The sequence below is a fragment of the Salvelinus fontinalis genome, chromosome 22, assembly GCF_029448725.1.
Source record: "Salvelinus fontinalis isolate EN_2023a chromosome 22, ASM2944872v1, whole genome shotgun sequence".
Taxonomy (NCBI): domain Eukaryota; kingdom Metazoa; phylum Chordata; class Actinopteri; order Salmoniformes; family Salmonidae; genus Salvelinus; species Salvelinus fontinalis.
Window position 1 is genome coordinate 21,255,179 of NC_074686.1, and position 15,958 is coordinate 21,271,136.

The following is a 15,958-nucleotide window of genomic DNA, read 5'->3' on the forward strand; positions in this document are numbered from 1 at the left end:
AACTTTTATCTTTGGCAAGGACAAAATAATACAGACCACCGAATGACTGTAAAACAGGTCATTCTGGTCCTGGGCATAGACAGGAAATTGATAAGAGGTAGGTTTACAGGAAATATGAGTGTTGACACATTGTTGGAGTATTAATACACAGTCTAAAGCTGCATTTTGCTAGCCTTCCTTATCATGCATTGGTGAGTTTCCCAGGTCACGTCACTCAAGGGATTTTTGCTACTTTCCATTCCATACCCTGTACAGTGTACAGCACAACAGATACTTGTAGTTACAGGTAGAATACCACAGGTAGGAGACAGAGTACATATCATGCTAAGAGCCAGTACAATATTACAGGGTTATTCGATCAATAGAAAATACCGTTGCACTCACTACATTTATTTTATCACACCACTGATAAATTGTCAGATACATGCCAAAAGTAAATGATAGAACAATGACTAAATGTGTGTATAGAAGAGAGGATAAACAAACATTTAGTTTATGAAACTTTTATTGCCTGGTTGCATTCTTCACATTCATATTTGTCATAGTAGAAAATACCCTAAAATATAATTCAAACACATACACCATACACACACACACTTTCAGCTTTATTCTTGTCTAATGAACAGCATCTCACTTAACAAACCAAACAGATCCGCCTGACCAATAACAGGTCTGAAGAACACTTCTGTGATGAGTGATTGGCTGACAGTCTGTAAGTCAGAGGTCGATAGTAGGATGCAGCTGAATCGACCCAAGTCTCCTGGGTGAAGGGTCAGCACAACCTCCTGTAGAGCTCTCTGGGCCTCCTGTTGGAGACTGTTGATGAGTACAGTGGTGCTTAGTCCTGGGATATCTGTTATGTCAAATCAATTGTATTCCACCATCAGTAGTTCAACACTGACAGAAGAAAGAGGGAAGCTGTTTGCCGTATTTGTCATGTTGTAAATGAGAACGTGTTCTCAATTTGCCTACCTGGTTAAATAAAGGTTAAATAAAAATAAAATGTTAGATGATTAAATAATCGATTTATGGCATTGATTGCTTCAAATATTTACATCAAATAAAATGAATACAATGTCAGTTTAAGTAGATTTGGAGTTTCACATTACATCATGGCATGCTGAGAAGAAGTAGAAGAAGATCTTTACCTGGATTGAACAGCTTAGCTCCCTTCAGATAGGCATATTCCTTTGGGCTGAGATCCAGAGTCCACAGTCTGTTCAGACAGGATCTGAGTTTATGCACCCCAGCCAGGGTGGGCAGCAACCTCTTCCCGTCATCTTCCGCCTCCTGCTCTTCCTCACTCTGTGGCCCCTGACCGTTGAGAAGGATCCTCCTCAGCATGCTAGCCTGTGGAACATCCTTCACCTCGAACACAGTCCGTTCCTGGGCCAGGCCCAGACAGAACAGGGGCACCCAGCAGTCCCTCAGCAGAGATAGCGGATCCTCCACTGGAAGCTGACTGAAGGAGGGTAAACTCTTCATTTACATTTACATTTAAGTCATTTAGCAGACGCTCTTATCCAGAGCGACTTACAAATTGGTGCATTCACCTAATGACATCCAGTGGAACAGCCACTTTACAATAGTGCATCTAGATCTTTTAAGGGGGGGGGGGGGGGGCAGAAGGATTGCTTTATCCTATCCTAGGTATTCCTTGAAGAGGTGGGGTTTCAGGTGTCTCCGGAAGGTGGTGATTGACTCCGCTGTCCTGGCGTCGTGAGGGAGTTTGTTCCACCATTGGGGTGCCAGAGCAGCGAACAGTTTTGATTGGGCTGAGCGGGAACTGTACTTCCTCAGTGGTAGGGAGGCGAGCAGGCCAGAGGTGGATGAACGCAGTGCCCTTGTTTGGGTGTAGGGCCTGATCAGAGCCTGAAGGTACTGAGGTGCCGTTCCCCTCACAGCTCCGTAGGCAAGCACCATGGTCTTGTAGCGGATGCGAGCTTCAACTGGAAGCCAGTGGAGAGAGCGGAGGAGCGGGGTGACGTGAGAGAACTTGGGAAGGTTGAACACCAGACGGGCTGCGGCGTTCTGGATGAGTTGTAGGGGTTTGATGGCACAGGCAGGGAGCCCAGCCAACAGCGAGTTGCAGTAATCCAGACGGGAGATGACAAGTGCCTGGATTAGGACCTGCGCCGCTTCCTGTGTGAGGCAGGGTCGTACTCTGCGGATGTTGTAGAGCATGACCCTACAGGAACGGGCCACCGCCTTGATGTTAGTTGAGAACGACAGGGTGTTGTCCAGGATCACGCCAAGGTTCTTAGCGCTCTGGGAGGAGGACACAATGGAGTTGTCAACCGTGATGGCGAGATCATGGAACGGGCAGTCCTTCCCCGGGAGGAAGAGCAGCTCCGTCTTGCCGAGGTTCAGCTTGAGGTGGTGATCCGTCATCCACACTGATATGTCTGCCAGACATGCAGAGATGCGATTCGCCACCTGGTCATCAGAAGGGGGAAAGGAGAAGATTAGTTGTGTGTCGTCTGCATAGCAATGATAGGAGAGACCATGTGAGGTTATGACAGAGCCAAGTGACTTGGTGTATAGCGAGAATAGGAGAGGGCCTAGAACAGAGCCCTGGGGGACACCAGTGGTGAGAGCGCGTGGTGAGGAGACAGATTCTCGCCACGCCACCTGGTAGGAGCGACCTGTCAGGTAGGACGCAATCCAAGCGTGGGCCGCGCCGGAGATGCCCAACTCGGAGAGGGTGGAGAGGAGGATCTGATGGTTCACAGTATCGAAGGCAGCCGATAGGTCTAGAAGGATGAGAGCAGAGGAAAGAGAGTTAGCTTTAGCAGTGCGGAGCGCCTCCGTGATACAGAGAAGAGCAGTCTCAGTTGAGTGACTAGTCTTGAAACCTGACTGATTTGGATCAAGAAGGTCATTCTGAGAGAGATAGCAGGAGAGCTGGCCAAGGACGGCACGTTCAAGAGTTTTGGAGAGAAAAGAAAGAAGGGATACTGGTCTGTAGTTGTTGACATCGGAGGGATCGAGTGTAGGTTTTTTCAGAAGGGGTGCAACTCTCGCTCTCTTGAAGACGGAAGGGACGTAGCCAGCGGTCAGGGATGAGTTGATGAGCGAGGTGAGGTAAGGGAGAAGGTCTCCGGAAATGGTCTGGAGAAGAGAGGAGGGGATAGGGTCAAGCGGGCAGGTTGTTGGGCGGCCGGCCGTCACAAGACGCGAGATTTCATCTGGAGAGAGGGGAGAGAAAGAGGTCAAAGCACAGGGTGGGGCAGTGTGAGCAGAACCAGCGGTGTCGTTTGACTTAGCAAACGAGGATCGGATGTCGTCGACCTTCTTTTCAAAATGGTTGACGAAGTCGTCTGCAGAGAGGGAGGAGGGGGGGGGAGGGGGAGGAGGATTCAGGAGGGAGGAGAAGGTGGCAAAGAGCTTCCTAGGGTTAGAGGCAGATGCTTGGAATTTAGAGTGGTAGAAAGTGGCTTTAGCAGCAGAGACAGAAGAGGAAAATGTAGAGAGGAGGGAGTGAAAGGATGCCAGGTCCGCAGGGAGGCGAGTTTTCCTCCATTTCCGCTCGGCTGCCCGGAGCCCTGTTCTGTGAGCTCGCAATGAGTCGTCGAGCCACGGAGCGGGAGGGGAGGACCGAGCCGGCCTGGAGGATAGGGGACATAGAGAGTCAAAGGATGCAGAAAGGGAGGAGAGGAGGGTTGAGGAGGCAGAATCAGGAGATAGGTTGGAGAAGGTTTGGGCAGAGGGAAGAGATGATAGGATGGAAGAGGAGAGAGTAGCGGGGGAGAGAGAGCGAAGGTTGGGACGGCGCGATACCATCCGAGTAGGGGCAGTGTGGGAAGTGTTGGACGAGAGCGAGAGGGAAAAGGATACAAGGTAGTGGTCGGAGACTTGGAGGGGAGTTGCAATGAGGTTAGTGGAAGAACAGCATCTAGTAAAGATGAGGTCAAGCGTATTGCCTGCCTTGTGAGTAGGGGGGGAAGGTGAGAGGGTGAGGTCAAAAGAGGAGAGGAGTGGAAAGAAGGAGGCAGAGAGGAATGAGTCAAAGGTAGACATGGGGAGGTTAAAGTCACCCAGAACTGTGAGAGGTGAGCCGTCCTCAGGAAAGGAGCTTATCAAGGCATCAAGCTCATTGATGAACTCTCCAAGGGAACCTGGAGGGCGATAAATGATAAGGATGTTAAGCTTGAAAGGGCTGGTAACTGTGACAGCATGGAATTCAAAGGAGGCGATAGACAGATGGGTAAGGGGAGAAAGAGAGAATGACCACTTGGGAGAGATGAGGATCCCGGTGCCACCACCCCGCTGACCAGAAGCTCTCGGGGTGTGCGAGAACACGTGGGCAGACGAAGAGAGAGCAGTAGGAGTAGCAGTGTTATCTGTGGTGAGCCATGTTTCCGTCAGTGCCAAGAAGTCGAGGGACTGGAGGGAGGCATAGGCTGAGATGAGCTCTGCCTTGTTGGCCGCGGATCGGCAGTTCCAGAGGCTACCGGAGACCTGGAACTCCACGTGGGTCGTGCGGGCTGGGACCACCAGGTTAGGGTGGGCGCGGCCACGCGGTGTGAGGCGTTTGTATGGTCTGTGCAGAGAGGAGAGAACAGGGATAGACAGACACATATTTGACAGGCTACAGAAGAGGCTACGCTAAAGCAAAGGAGATTAGAATGACAAGTGGGCTACACGTCTCGAATGTTCAGAAAGTTAAGCTTACGTAGCAAAAAATCAATAAAATTACAAATCTTATTGACTAAAATGATATAGTACTGCTGGCTGGTGAAGTAGCCTGGCTAGCAGTAGCTGCGTTGTTGAAAGTGAAGCTGGCTAGGTGACCTCGACAGTTTCTCTAAATTTCTCTAAACTACACAATTATCATGGATACAAGGACAGCAAAGACAACTAGCTAACACTACGCTAATCAAGTCGTTCCGTTGTAATGTAAGTTTCTACAGTGCTGCTATTCGGTAGAAGTTGGCTAGCTAGCAGTGTTAGCTAGCAGTGTTGGCTAGGTAGGAGGACAGCAGCGCGGCAGGCGAAACTAGCTGGCTAGCTAACCGATAATTACTCAAAGTTACACAATTATCTTAGATACAAAGCTAGCAAAGAAAACTATGTAGCTAGCTAACACTACACAAAACAAGTCGTTCCGTTGTATTGTAATCGTTTCTACAATGCTCTTCGGTGGCAAGCTGGCTAGCTAGCAGTGATGGCTACGTTGCGTTAATTTCGAACGAAAATAGCTCGCTAGCGAACCTCAATAACGACGCAATTATGTTTGATAAAAGACGGCTATGTAGCTAGCTAAGATCAAACAAATCAAACCGTTGTACTGTAATGAAAATGAAAATCAGACCGTTGTACTATAATGAAATGTAATGAAAAGTTATACTACTATTCGGTAGACGGTGGACGTTTGCTAGCTGCTGGGCAGATAGCAGTGGACAACGAGACGACGAAATACGATAATTACGCAGTTATCTTTGATACACAGACGGCTATGTAGCTAGTTAAGAAGAAATTGCTAAGGTTGGACAAATTAAATCGTTGTACTATAATGAAATGTAATGAAAAGTTATAAAAGTTATACTACCTGCAGAGCGAATGCAGAGCAGATGGTTTTGACCAGAACATCAGACGCCATCTGACAGGTTCCCTCGGAGTTCTTCAGACACACTGCCCATTGCCGCTTGCAGTGACAGTTGTGAGGCATCATCTTATTGTAGTTGTACTGGTTCACCTGGTTGTTGTTGATCAGACTGTCGTTGTTGCTGTAGTTACTGTCCGCCCGGCTCAGGATGTTGTACAGGATGGTGTGAGGCTGCTATTGTTGCTCCCGGTAACCTGAACAGTGACAGGTGGTCTTCATCTCTTCAAGAGGAAACATCATGGATAATTCTCCGTTGAGGATCAATAAAGTATCAATCAATCAATAGATGATAAGATGTCCCCAGTGCAGAGGCTTTACAGAGCTAAGCTACAGACATGAGAATAGCCACATTCTCTCTTTGAAATGTTGTCCAGCAGTGTGATCAGCAGCTCTGACTGTCTGACAACTCCAGTAGACTGAGTCTTATTTATAGGAAGACAGGACACGCTCCTCTGATCTGTGTGTGACAAGTCAGCCTTGACCCCTCCCCCTCAAACCACACACACTCACACCTGAGAACAACAGAGTGACCCTGGACTGCTCAGCTCTCTGTGTTAGGTTCTCTCAACGTGGAGCGAGGTGATAGGGCATATACAATACAACTGTGACATTTGGCCTGCAGGGAGGGAGAGACGTGAGGAAGCCGGCTGCACTACGAGATCAATGACATTTATCATGTTGATCTGACTACCAAGGACGGGGTCAATGCTCCCATACAGACTACCACCCCAACACACAGCCTTGGTTCAGTCTTCTATGTCTTGCTAGTTAAGGGGTAAATGCAAACTCGGGATCATAGTTTATCAGCATTTGGTATTGACAAAGAGCAATACAATTTTAGGAAAATAATGACACAAGTAGCCTAGATCCTAATCATGTAGATGTAACGGATGTGAAATGGCTAGCTAGTTAGCGGGTACGCGCTACTAGTGTTTCAATCAGTTACGTCACTTGCTCTGAAACCTAGAAGTAGTGTTGCACCTTGCTCTGCAAGGGGCGTGGCCTTTGTGGAGCGATGGGTAACGACGCTTCGTGGGTGTCAGTTATTGATGTGTGCAGAGGGTCCCTGGTTCGCACCCGGGTCGGGGCGAGGGGACGGTCTAAAGTTATACTGTTACATTGGTGCCGTGACCCGGATCACTGGTTGCTGCGGAAAAGGAGGAGGTTGAAAGGGGGGTGAGTGTAACGGATGTGAAATGGCTAGCTAGTTAGCGGGTACGCGCTACTAGTGTTTCAATCAGTTACGTCACTTGCTCTGAAACCTAGAAGTAGTGTTGCACCTTGCTCTGCAAGGGCCGTGGCCTTTGTGGAGCGATGGGTAACGACGCTTCGTGGGTGTCAGTTGTTGATGTGTGCAGAGGGTCCCTGGTTCGCGCCCGAGGTCGGGGCGAGGGGACGTACTAAAGTTATACTGTTACATAGATAGGTATCATTTTTTTCTCATTATCAATAGCCTACTTTATTTTTGGCCTTTCATGTGTTTTTGCAAATAGGCTAGGTATCCTAGAATTTTTTTTATCTTTCCACCCATGTTGCTTATCACTCAACATAACACTGTGTGGCAGTCACTGTGACTCTTATTTCAGTATATTTGAATAGTTCAGTCATGGCGTCAAGATACAGTATGTTATCTGGGTCAAAAAATGGAACATTGAGCTGTTGGTCATTGACACCTATCCATCAGAGATATCTCCTGCTAAATCACGATCACTGTTAATATATGAAGGATTGGAATTAGAATGACGTTATCCAACTATCAAATGTAACATTTTCAATAGGATTTCTGAAGACAAACAAGGGTCATTGCCAATTTAGAGGTGGGGAGATTAGATATAATGGCTACACCAAAGATGTTCAGAATCAGAAAGTAATCCTTGAGCATATAAATCGTGTTTGCATGTGAAAATGTCTGTACATAAATACATTTAAATTCATTCAAATGCTAATTTATAACAGATTAACCTAAGAAAAAAGTATAATAGTGAAATTACATGAATATACGATAATTATGTCATAATGAATTACCAATACTTTTTTGCCATCAATCTAACACTAATTTCTCATCAAGAATATTCGGTTCCCCGCTGCACTCGGTTTCACACCGTCAAAACTTGAACACGCCATCTAACACGATCTAATTGGCTGTTTGGTTTGCCAATCAAAAGGTTGGCCTCATCTTGCCTGGTTGTTTGCGTCAAACGTTTAATTCGCTTAGAAACAAGGCGGTGCTTGTTTCCAGGAAGTAGCACAGCAACGTGACTTCACATTGCTCCATTTTAGCTCCCTGCTAGCCTGCATTTCAAATTATATTTAATCAAGTTCATACATTAGGACAGAAAATGGGTGATGATGAGAAGTATGACGGGATGTTGCTTGTTATGGCACAACAGCATGAAGGAGGTGTACAAGAGGTAAACTTCAGCTTGTTAGGATGCTAGCAAATTCATCATAAAACAACTGGCTAGCCGGCTAATGTACGTTAGCTATATGATGGTGATTGGAACGTGTCCGGCGTTTCCACTATGAATATGGCACCACAAACCAGTAGTTAATGTTAGTTGCGTATATTAAATATCACACCAGTAGCGTATTCGTTAACCACAGTTTAGCTAGTTAGTTGTGTTTAGGCATGCTGGTGGTGTGGCAACCTTTAGTAAGCCATAGCAAATAGGCGTGTTTAAGGCTTAGGTTGGCTATGTATCATCTCTAATGTAATGTTTATTCTCCCAACAGTTAGTAAATACGTTTTTCAGCTTCCTCCGGCGTAAAACAGACTTCTTCACGGGTGGAGAGGCAGGCGCACCAGAGAAGGTGAGTCCAGAATTGACTACCTAACGCCTCGATCAAACCGACAGTGTCATAGCATTTTGGGACACCTTGCCATTCAGCATTGCGTTGCAGAGGCAGTTGCAGTGCGTTTTGTGTGGTGCATATGTTTATCGACCGTATGCGTCAAACTGTATGCATAGACGGCTTGACAGAAATGGTAGCAGATGATGCTGCCTACTCTTTTGCCCAAGGCTACTATCGGTGTGATCAAGATGTAACAGAATGAAGGTTACTTATGTAACCACAGTTATGTGAGTTATATGGATCACTCCAATACATTGGTATCACTCTGCGGTGGAGTATCACTCCGCGGTGGAGTGATACATCCAAGGTGAGGATTTACAGATATACTCCCATGTACACCTGTGTCACGACTGGGGTCCGCCCCTATATATAGACCCTATGGCCACGACACACGTTCTCTACATCATTTTTGAGGTGCCTCTAGCACCGTAGAGGATTGGAGTGATCCATATAGCTCACGTAACCTTCGTTATGTTTCACTATATTGGATCACTCCAATATATTGGTATACCCGTACCAGATTTAATCGGTGGTAGACGGACCTGGCCAGCCAGCGGCAAAGTCCCGGGACAGAGACGCAGGGGCCGTCAATGTGGTAGGGTGGTCCCGGCACAGTCCCCGGAAGGAGTGGCGATGCCCAGGACCGCTGAACCAACTGCAGTGGGAGGTGCCACATTTACCCGATAGTACCTAGCAAAGGTGCAAGAGGAAGCCCAGCTGGCTGCAGCACAGATATCAGTGAGGGGCACTCCTCTCAGTAGAGCCCAGGACACTGCCACACCTCGTGTTGAATGTGCCACCACAGATCCCAGCACTGGTATGCCAGCCAGGCGGTATGCTGTCGTAATTGGTCCAAGATCCAGTGAGAGAGCCTCTGCTTTGATAGCTCAGCCCCCAGGACTCTCTCACAATAGCAGACAAAGAGCTGGTCTGTTGTTCCCACTGCGTGTCCGCTCCACATAGGCTGCCAGTGCCCGTACAGGGCACAGCATGCCGGAGGGAGGCCCAGACCCCCCCCCCCCACCATTGCCGGGGGGTTGTAAGCAGACAGGTTAAAAGGGATGTTCACATGCCTGTCTGACAGAACCTTCGGGAGGAATGAGGAGTTGGAGTGGAGAGATGTACTCCTCCCACTGGGGTCCATACGAGGACATAATGCACCCTGCATGACTCGGGCACAACCTCAATACTAGTGCACCAAGAGCAGAACAACCACCAGGGCAACTGTTATGTCGCAGTTGTAGCCGGTGCCCTTAAACTCTGCATGGTGTTCACTACGCCCTCTGTAGTCCTAACATGGACCATTGGTGCCGTTCAGCAGGGGGGGGGGGGGGTCCCGGCCTCAGTCGCAGGTTCCGCCCTATAATCTCCCGGTCCGGGAGGACCGTGGCAGCTATCATGGTGTCCATGGTCGGGTAGTCCCGGAGGCCAAGTGACTCCGCGCCCGCAACATAACTCCATGGTCCAGTCTCTGCTGTGAGTCGGAAGCGCCCCCTGGTAGAGGCCCAGCTCTCCTGCAAGGCCTCGCGGAACTCAGCGGAGATGGGGACAGATGGAGTCATCACTGTCCACCAGTTTGATGTGCAGTGGCTACCCGAGTGAGTAGGCTCCTCATAGCCTCTCGAGCCGCTGGGGGCGATGAAGCCCCGCTGGCGGCTTCTGATGGCCTGTCAGCCTGGTAGCCCCGCTCACGGTGGTGAACAGTGCCAGCATCGTCCCCCAGGAACAGCCTATCACTGGCCAACCGGGAACAGCTGTCGTCATCAACCTCCTGACGGTCCGACTCGATACTCCTACACTCTGCAGGGGAAAGAAGAAGAAGAAGAAAAGCAGAATGTTAAAGCAATTCACAACACACACATAGAACAAGCCAGTGGGCAAGTTGTGTAAAATGAATACAGTTTGTGGCAGCAAGAGCCACCGTACTAATGGATGCACACGGACTCGTAGTGTAACACTAACGAAACACAAGTACGACAAACCAGGGGCGGAAGATACAGATCAACCACGCCCAGCGAGTGGAGCACTGAAGAGGAGGGGCGGCTATGTGGCCAGCTGCTCCAGGCTGCAAACAGCCAGTGAGAGAACTTCCAAGGAAGATATTACACTTACCAGTGACTAACAAAGCGAGCTTCAAAAGTTTGTACCTCAAACCATACAGACGTCCACTGAGAAAATGGAAGTGTGTCGCGGTCATGGGGTCTATATATAGGGGCGGACCCCAGCCATGACACCAGTGTACACGGGAATAAATCTGTAAATCCTCACCTCGGATGTATCCCTCCGCCGCGGAGTGATCCAACATAGTGAAACATAACAAAGATGCATATGTCAAAAGATGCAGAACTGCTAAAGTAGTTTCGCGATCTAACCTCCCCCTTTTCCCCTCTGTCCGGTTTCAACTAGATAGCACAAAGTAAAAAATTGGCTATATCGTAAAAATTATTAAAACAAAACTGTGTTTTTTGGTCTTAATTTAAGGTTAGGGTTATACTTAAGGTTAACAGTATGGTTTAGGTTAGGATAAGGTTTAAAATCATATTTTAAGAAGAGAAATTGTAGAAATGTGAGGGGTTTATGACTTTGTGGCTGTGTTACCTAGTGACGACCCCTCTGTCCCCAGCTGGTGAAGGAGTCGTTTGCCCACCACAGTGGTCTTGCCCTGAAGGCCCACAGAGAGAAGGAGAAGAGGCAGGAGAAGGAGAAGAGAGAGAAGGCAAAGAGGGCTGCCAAGCTAGCTGAGGAAGAGGAGATAAAAAGAAAGAACGCAGACGAGCCCAAAATCAAAGAACTGACAGACGAAGAGGCAGAGAGAATTCAGTCTGAAATCGACCAGGTAAGAGAAACTGATTGTCAGTTATGAATGATTGATTGATGTACTATACACACTAGATTTAACAATGTCATTGTCTTGATGAAGTTTATATGCGCTACTTTAATGTCTTCGTCTTGTCTTGGTTTCAGCAAAAGAAACAAGAGGAGAAGAAAGAGGCCACAAATGCAGTAGCTCCAGCTGAGGAAGCTGAGAAGGAAGAGAGAGAGAAGGGAGACAAGGGGGTAAGAGATTATGTTGGGATGCCTCAGTAGATAAATGAGAGGTATAGGTGGGGTGTCCCACCTGGGAAATGAACTAGGGGAAAAACTGATGCACATAGTTTACAGCATAAGGGTATTTTATGTATGTGCAGTATGCTGAAGACAATTAATCCCAGTCTTCTTCTTTTCTGCCAGACTGATTCCGATGGAGAAGAAGATGAGAAAGACAAGGACAAGATTAAACCCAACGCAGGTAACGGAGCTGACCTGGCCAACTATCGCTGGACACAGTCCCTGTCTGAAGTGGACGTGAGTTTGTTTCCCTTGTCTTCAGTGATTACCGTACTGCTATGTTCCCTAGTGATATTAAAGTTGTCTAACTGGAGCATGATTTTGCTTTAACAATAGAGGTATTTGTGCTGCCCCTTCGTGTAGCTAATCCTGCATAGGCAGCTCCCTCTATTTCAGAGCGGATGTTGATTATCTTTTGTCTGCAGTCGCTAGGGATTGGTTTAGTGTTGGACAAGATGTAATCTGGGCAGACAAGGTAATCAGGCATTCTGTTGGTTCCCCTATGTCCTTGCCTCCTAGCTAGTGGTGCCTTCATTCTAACTTGGTGTTGCCCTCTATTCCGCCCCCCCAGCTGGTGGTGCCTTTTGATGTGAAGTTCCGTTTGAAAGGGAAGGATGTGGAGGTGGACATCCAGCGTGGTGTGCTGAAGGTGGGTCTGAAGGGCCATCCTCCTGTGATCCAGGGTCAGCTCTACAACCACGTCAAGGTGGAGGAGAGCTCCTGGCTCATTGAGGACAGCAAGGTGGTCACTATTCACCTGGAGAAGGTACTTCAGAGAGGATGCTTTTATTTATTTTATTGCGATTGGTTTAATTGAGATGGTTTTAGCGTGAAATATTTTATAAGTCAGTAAGTCATGCCTTGTCTGTTTCAGATCAACAAGATGGAGTGGTGGAATAAGATAGTGACCACGGATCCAGAACTCAACACGAAGAAGATCTGTCCGGAGAACTCGAAGGTAACCAACGCCAAGCTACTGATGCAAGGCTCACTGTATATTGCAAGAGAACATGTGATTAGTCTCCTATATTTAAAAGTAAAAGGGTAATGCATCTCCCACTTATTAAAACTCTTTCCCTCACCTCTATCGCTAACCCTCCATATCTCATCTCTTTCTATCGCTCACCTTCCATCTCTCTCCTCTCTCTCTCCTCTTCCATCTCTCTCTGTGATCCTGCGGTCTCAGCTGTCAGATCTGGATGGGGAGACCCGTGGTATGGTGGAGAAGATGATGTATGATCAGAGACAGAAGTCCATGGGTCTACCCACCTCCGAAGAGCAGAAGAAACAAGACATCCTCAAAAAGTAGCTTTCAGCACATTGCTTCTAGCACCATCATATAGCATGCCTGTTATGATAACGTTTAAGTAGTGCAATACTTTTCTTCACATATACAATGTAAAGTTTGAACCATGTCAAGACATCCCTGGGACTTAACTACTGACACAGAGCTGACTAGTTTACCTACTGACAGGAAATGTTCTCTTTTCTGTTAACGTTCTCACAGGTAAAGGTACAATAGGGAGGCATATTTGTCCTGTTTCACACATGTACAAGTCTGTGTGGTGGGAAATGGAAATTAGGTTTTTGCATATCCCATTCCCCTGAGACACCCGCGGATAATGGGGTCACAGCCAGGGATCAGCCATTATTGACAGCGACCCTGCAGCACTTAGGGTTAAGGGCCTTGCTCAAGGATAGATCGACACATTTTTCACCTCGTCGGCTCAGGGATTTGATCTAGCAACCTTTCGGTTACTGGCCCAATGCTCAAACCACTAGGCGCCCACTTGGTGCTTTGCTTTTTATTGTCTAACATGTTCTAGTAGCTACTGTATAGTTTAACATCGCCATAAAAAGGAGGTAAAATGTGAATTTGAATTCTGTCAAGGTCAGGTTACATGATCACTGCAGCCATAAACGGATAGTACGGAGTCGGGGACCAGAGCTGACCTCGTTGTTGCTCCTCTACCGTCATAATACCCGAGGTGTCTGGGGAGGAAACATGTCTCCCATTACACCGCTTTTTTACGAGTCGTGTCCCAAGGTGTTTGTGGGAAAATAATGTCTCCAACTGTGTTATATGAGCAGGTGGATTGCACAGTTTATGTGCCCTGTTGTTTTTATTGAAGAACAAAGTTATATTCAGTTTACATAGTCTTGTGAATATGCTCCATATTCTAAACATGACCAGACAATGACAATGTCCTTTCCTAGCAACGTGACTTGGGCAATTTGAGGTGCATTTAGTGATGGTTGGCAAATATTTAGTCTCTGTATGACTCGCTAGACTAGTATAAGTATTAGGACGATTACACTGCGATGCGGGGTCTGTACGGGATAGAGGGAAGGCGCTGTAGCCGTTGGAGATGGATGTAAAGGTCTCTTATCACTGGAGGTTAAAGCCCTTCTAGTCCCAGTCACGAGCAAGGCCAGCGTTACATTTCCCTGTGGCTTATTGGAAACCCTGATCTAGGGAAGGAGCCGTCGGAGACGATGTGGAGGACAGTCTCTTATCAGAGTTCAGGTTATTAACCCCTTCTACTTCCTGTCCTGGTCATGACAAGGCCAATGGTAGGTTAGCCGTGGTTGTCCACTTGTGTCTGGTTATATGCGTGTCATTCTGCATCGCCTCACACTTCCTCTAGTTTATGAAAGTGTCCTATTCAAAAGATCTGGTATGGTTACTACGGTTAGACTTTACTGTTTGACACAATAGCAGACATTCAAGTCCTTTAGAAATGGATGTCAGTCTGATATGGTTACTTTAGGTATGGACGATAATAGCCAAAATAATTTAGATCTGCATTTTCCCGATGCGGAGGTGAGAAAACGAAGATATAGGTCAATATTGCAAATAAAATATTGGCTATTGGTGTCACCCCTAATGTCCACATCGGTGCATCTCTATCCGCCGTCACTGCTGCTCCCAGCCTCGCTTCCTCCACTGTCCCCTTACTGGGCTCAACGCTGGGATGACTTTATCCTGTCTAGTCTGATTTATACATGGCTAGTATGCTGTCTTTAAGCTAGATGCAGTTAAATAGTCTTGCAAACTCCTATTGTTATTTACCAGTTCCTTGTAGACTGGGACCAGGCTACTCTTTCACTGTTCAGACTCCATGATGTGACCCCCATCATTGTGTTCCAGGTTCATGACGCAGCACCCGGAGATGGACTTCTCTAAAGCCAAATTCAGCTGAGAGACGTGGCTGTCGTTCCCCAGCCAACCCTCCATACCCATCTGCACTCTTACTCTGCCCAGGAAAACAAAACAACCACTGAATCGTTATCAAAAGCAACCTCCGGCGCCGATGTTACAGTTGAATCCACCCTATCTTACTCTCTTTGTCTATATCACCATCTCTCTCCCCTTTTCTGTCATCATGGGATACTGGCTTCTTGTTAGTCTCATTCCTGCGACAGAAACTCGATGACTGTAGTAACATCTATGTGCTGTTCCATGTGAGAGTGTTCTGAGTGTTTTAAAGAAATGTTTGGAGCCTTTTTTTTTTATAACTTGATTCAAACCACCTTCATTTTTATTTAACCAGGCAAGTCATTTATGAATAAATTCTTATTTACAATGACGGCCAAATCTGGACGATGCTCGGCCAATTGTGCGCCGCCCTATGGGACTCCCAATCACAGCCGGATGGGATGCAGCCTGCAGCCTCTTGCACTGAGACACAGTGTCTTAGACCGCTGCTCCACTTGGGAGCCTGAGTGAAATATGGCATCATCAGGACTTTACTGCAAGAGAAAAATAACTACTGAAATACCATGTGAGATTAACTATCATGCAGATTAGGCATTTATAATGAACAACAATATAAACGCAACATGTAAAGTGTTGGTCCCATGTTTCATGAGCTGAAATAAAAGATCCCAGAAATGTTCCATACGCACAAAAAGTTTCTTTCTCTCCCAAGTTTGTGTACAAATTCATTTACATCCCTGTTAGTGAGCATTTCTCCTTTGCCAAGATAATCCTTCCACTTGACAGGTGTGGCACATCAAGAAGTTAATTAAACAGCACAATCATTACACAGGTGAACCTTGTGCTCGGGACATAAGGCCATTCTAAAATGTGCAGTTTTCTCACACAACCCAATGCCAAAAAATGTCTCTAATTGAGGGAGTGTTCAATTGGCATGCAGAGCTGTTGCCAGAGAGTTGAATGTTCATTTCTCTACCATAAGCATTGAACGCTGTTTTAGAGAATTTGGTAGTACGTCCAAACAACCTCACAACCGCAGACCACGTGTAACCACGCCAGCCCAGGACCTCTACAACCGGCTTCTTCACCTGCGGGATCGTCAGAGACCAGCCACCTGGACAGCTGATTAAGTATTTATATCTGTAATAAAGCCCTTTTGTGGGGAAAAA

The 15,958-nt window shown here is 47.0% G+C and overlaps 1 protein-coding gene and 1 pseudogene across 1 annotated transcript; one reads left to right on the top strand and one right to left on the bottom strand.

Moving 5' to 3' along the window:
• Positions 1 to 363: 363 nt before the first annotated feature.
• On the bottom strand, positions 364 to 6,449 carry LOC129820019 (nuclear receptor subfamily 0 group B member 2-like; annotated as a pseudogene).
• Positions 6,450 to 7,828: 1,379 nt separating this feature from the next.
• LOC129820020 (nuclear migration protein nudC-like) lies at positions 7,829 to 15,469 on the top strand. Its single transcript, XM_055876815.1, has 9 exons — positions 7,829 to 8,019; positions 8,342 to 8,419; positions 11,085 to 11,297; positions 11,426 to 11,518; positions 11,693 to 11,806; positions 12,141 to 12,335; positions 12,444 to 12,527; positions 12,756 to 12,874; positions 14,721 to 15,469. The coding sequence occupies exons 1-9, from the start codon at positions 7,948 to 7,950 to the stop codon at positions 14,770 to 14,772; spliced, it is 1,020 nt and encodes a 339-aa protein (XP_055732790.1). The 5' UTR covers positions 7,829 to 7,947; the 3' UTR covers positions 14,773 to 15,469.
• The last annotated feature ends 489 nt before the right edge of the window (positions 15,470 to 15,958 follow it).

Bases quoted from the DNA above. Each gene is read 5' to 3' on its own strand.
- LOC129820020 (XM_055876815.1), top strand. From the start codon at position 7,948: ATGGGTGATGATGAGAAGTATGACGGGATGTTGCTTGTTATGGCACAA. The intron at 11,298-11,425 runs GTAAGAGAAACT...TCTTGGTTTCAG, and splicing joins TTCAGTCTGAAATCGACCAG to CAAAAGAAACAAGAGGAGAA. The intron at 12,336-12,443 runs GTACTTCAGAGA...TGTCTGTTTCAG, and splicing joins TCACTATTCACCTGGAGAAG to ATCAACAAGATGGAGTGGTG.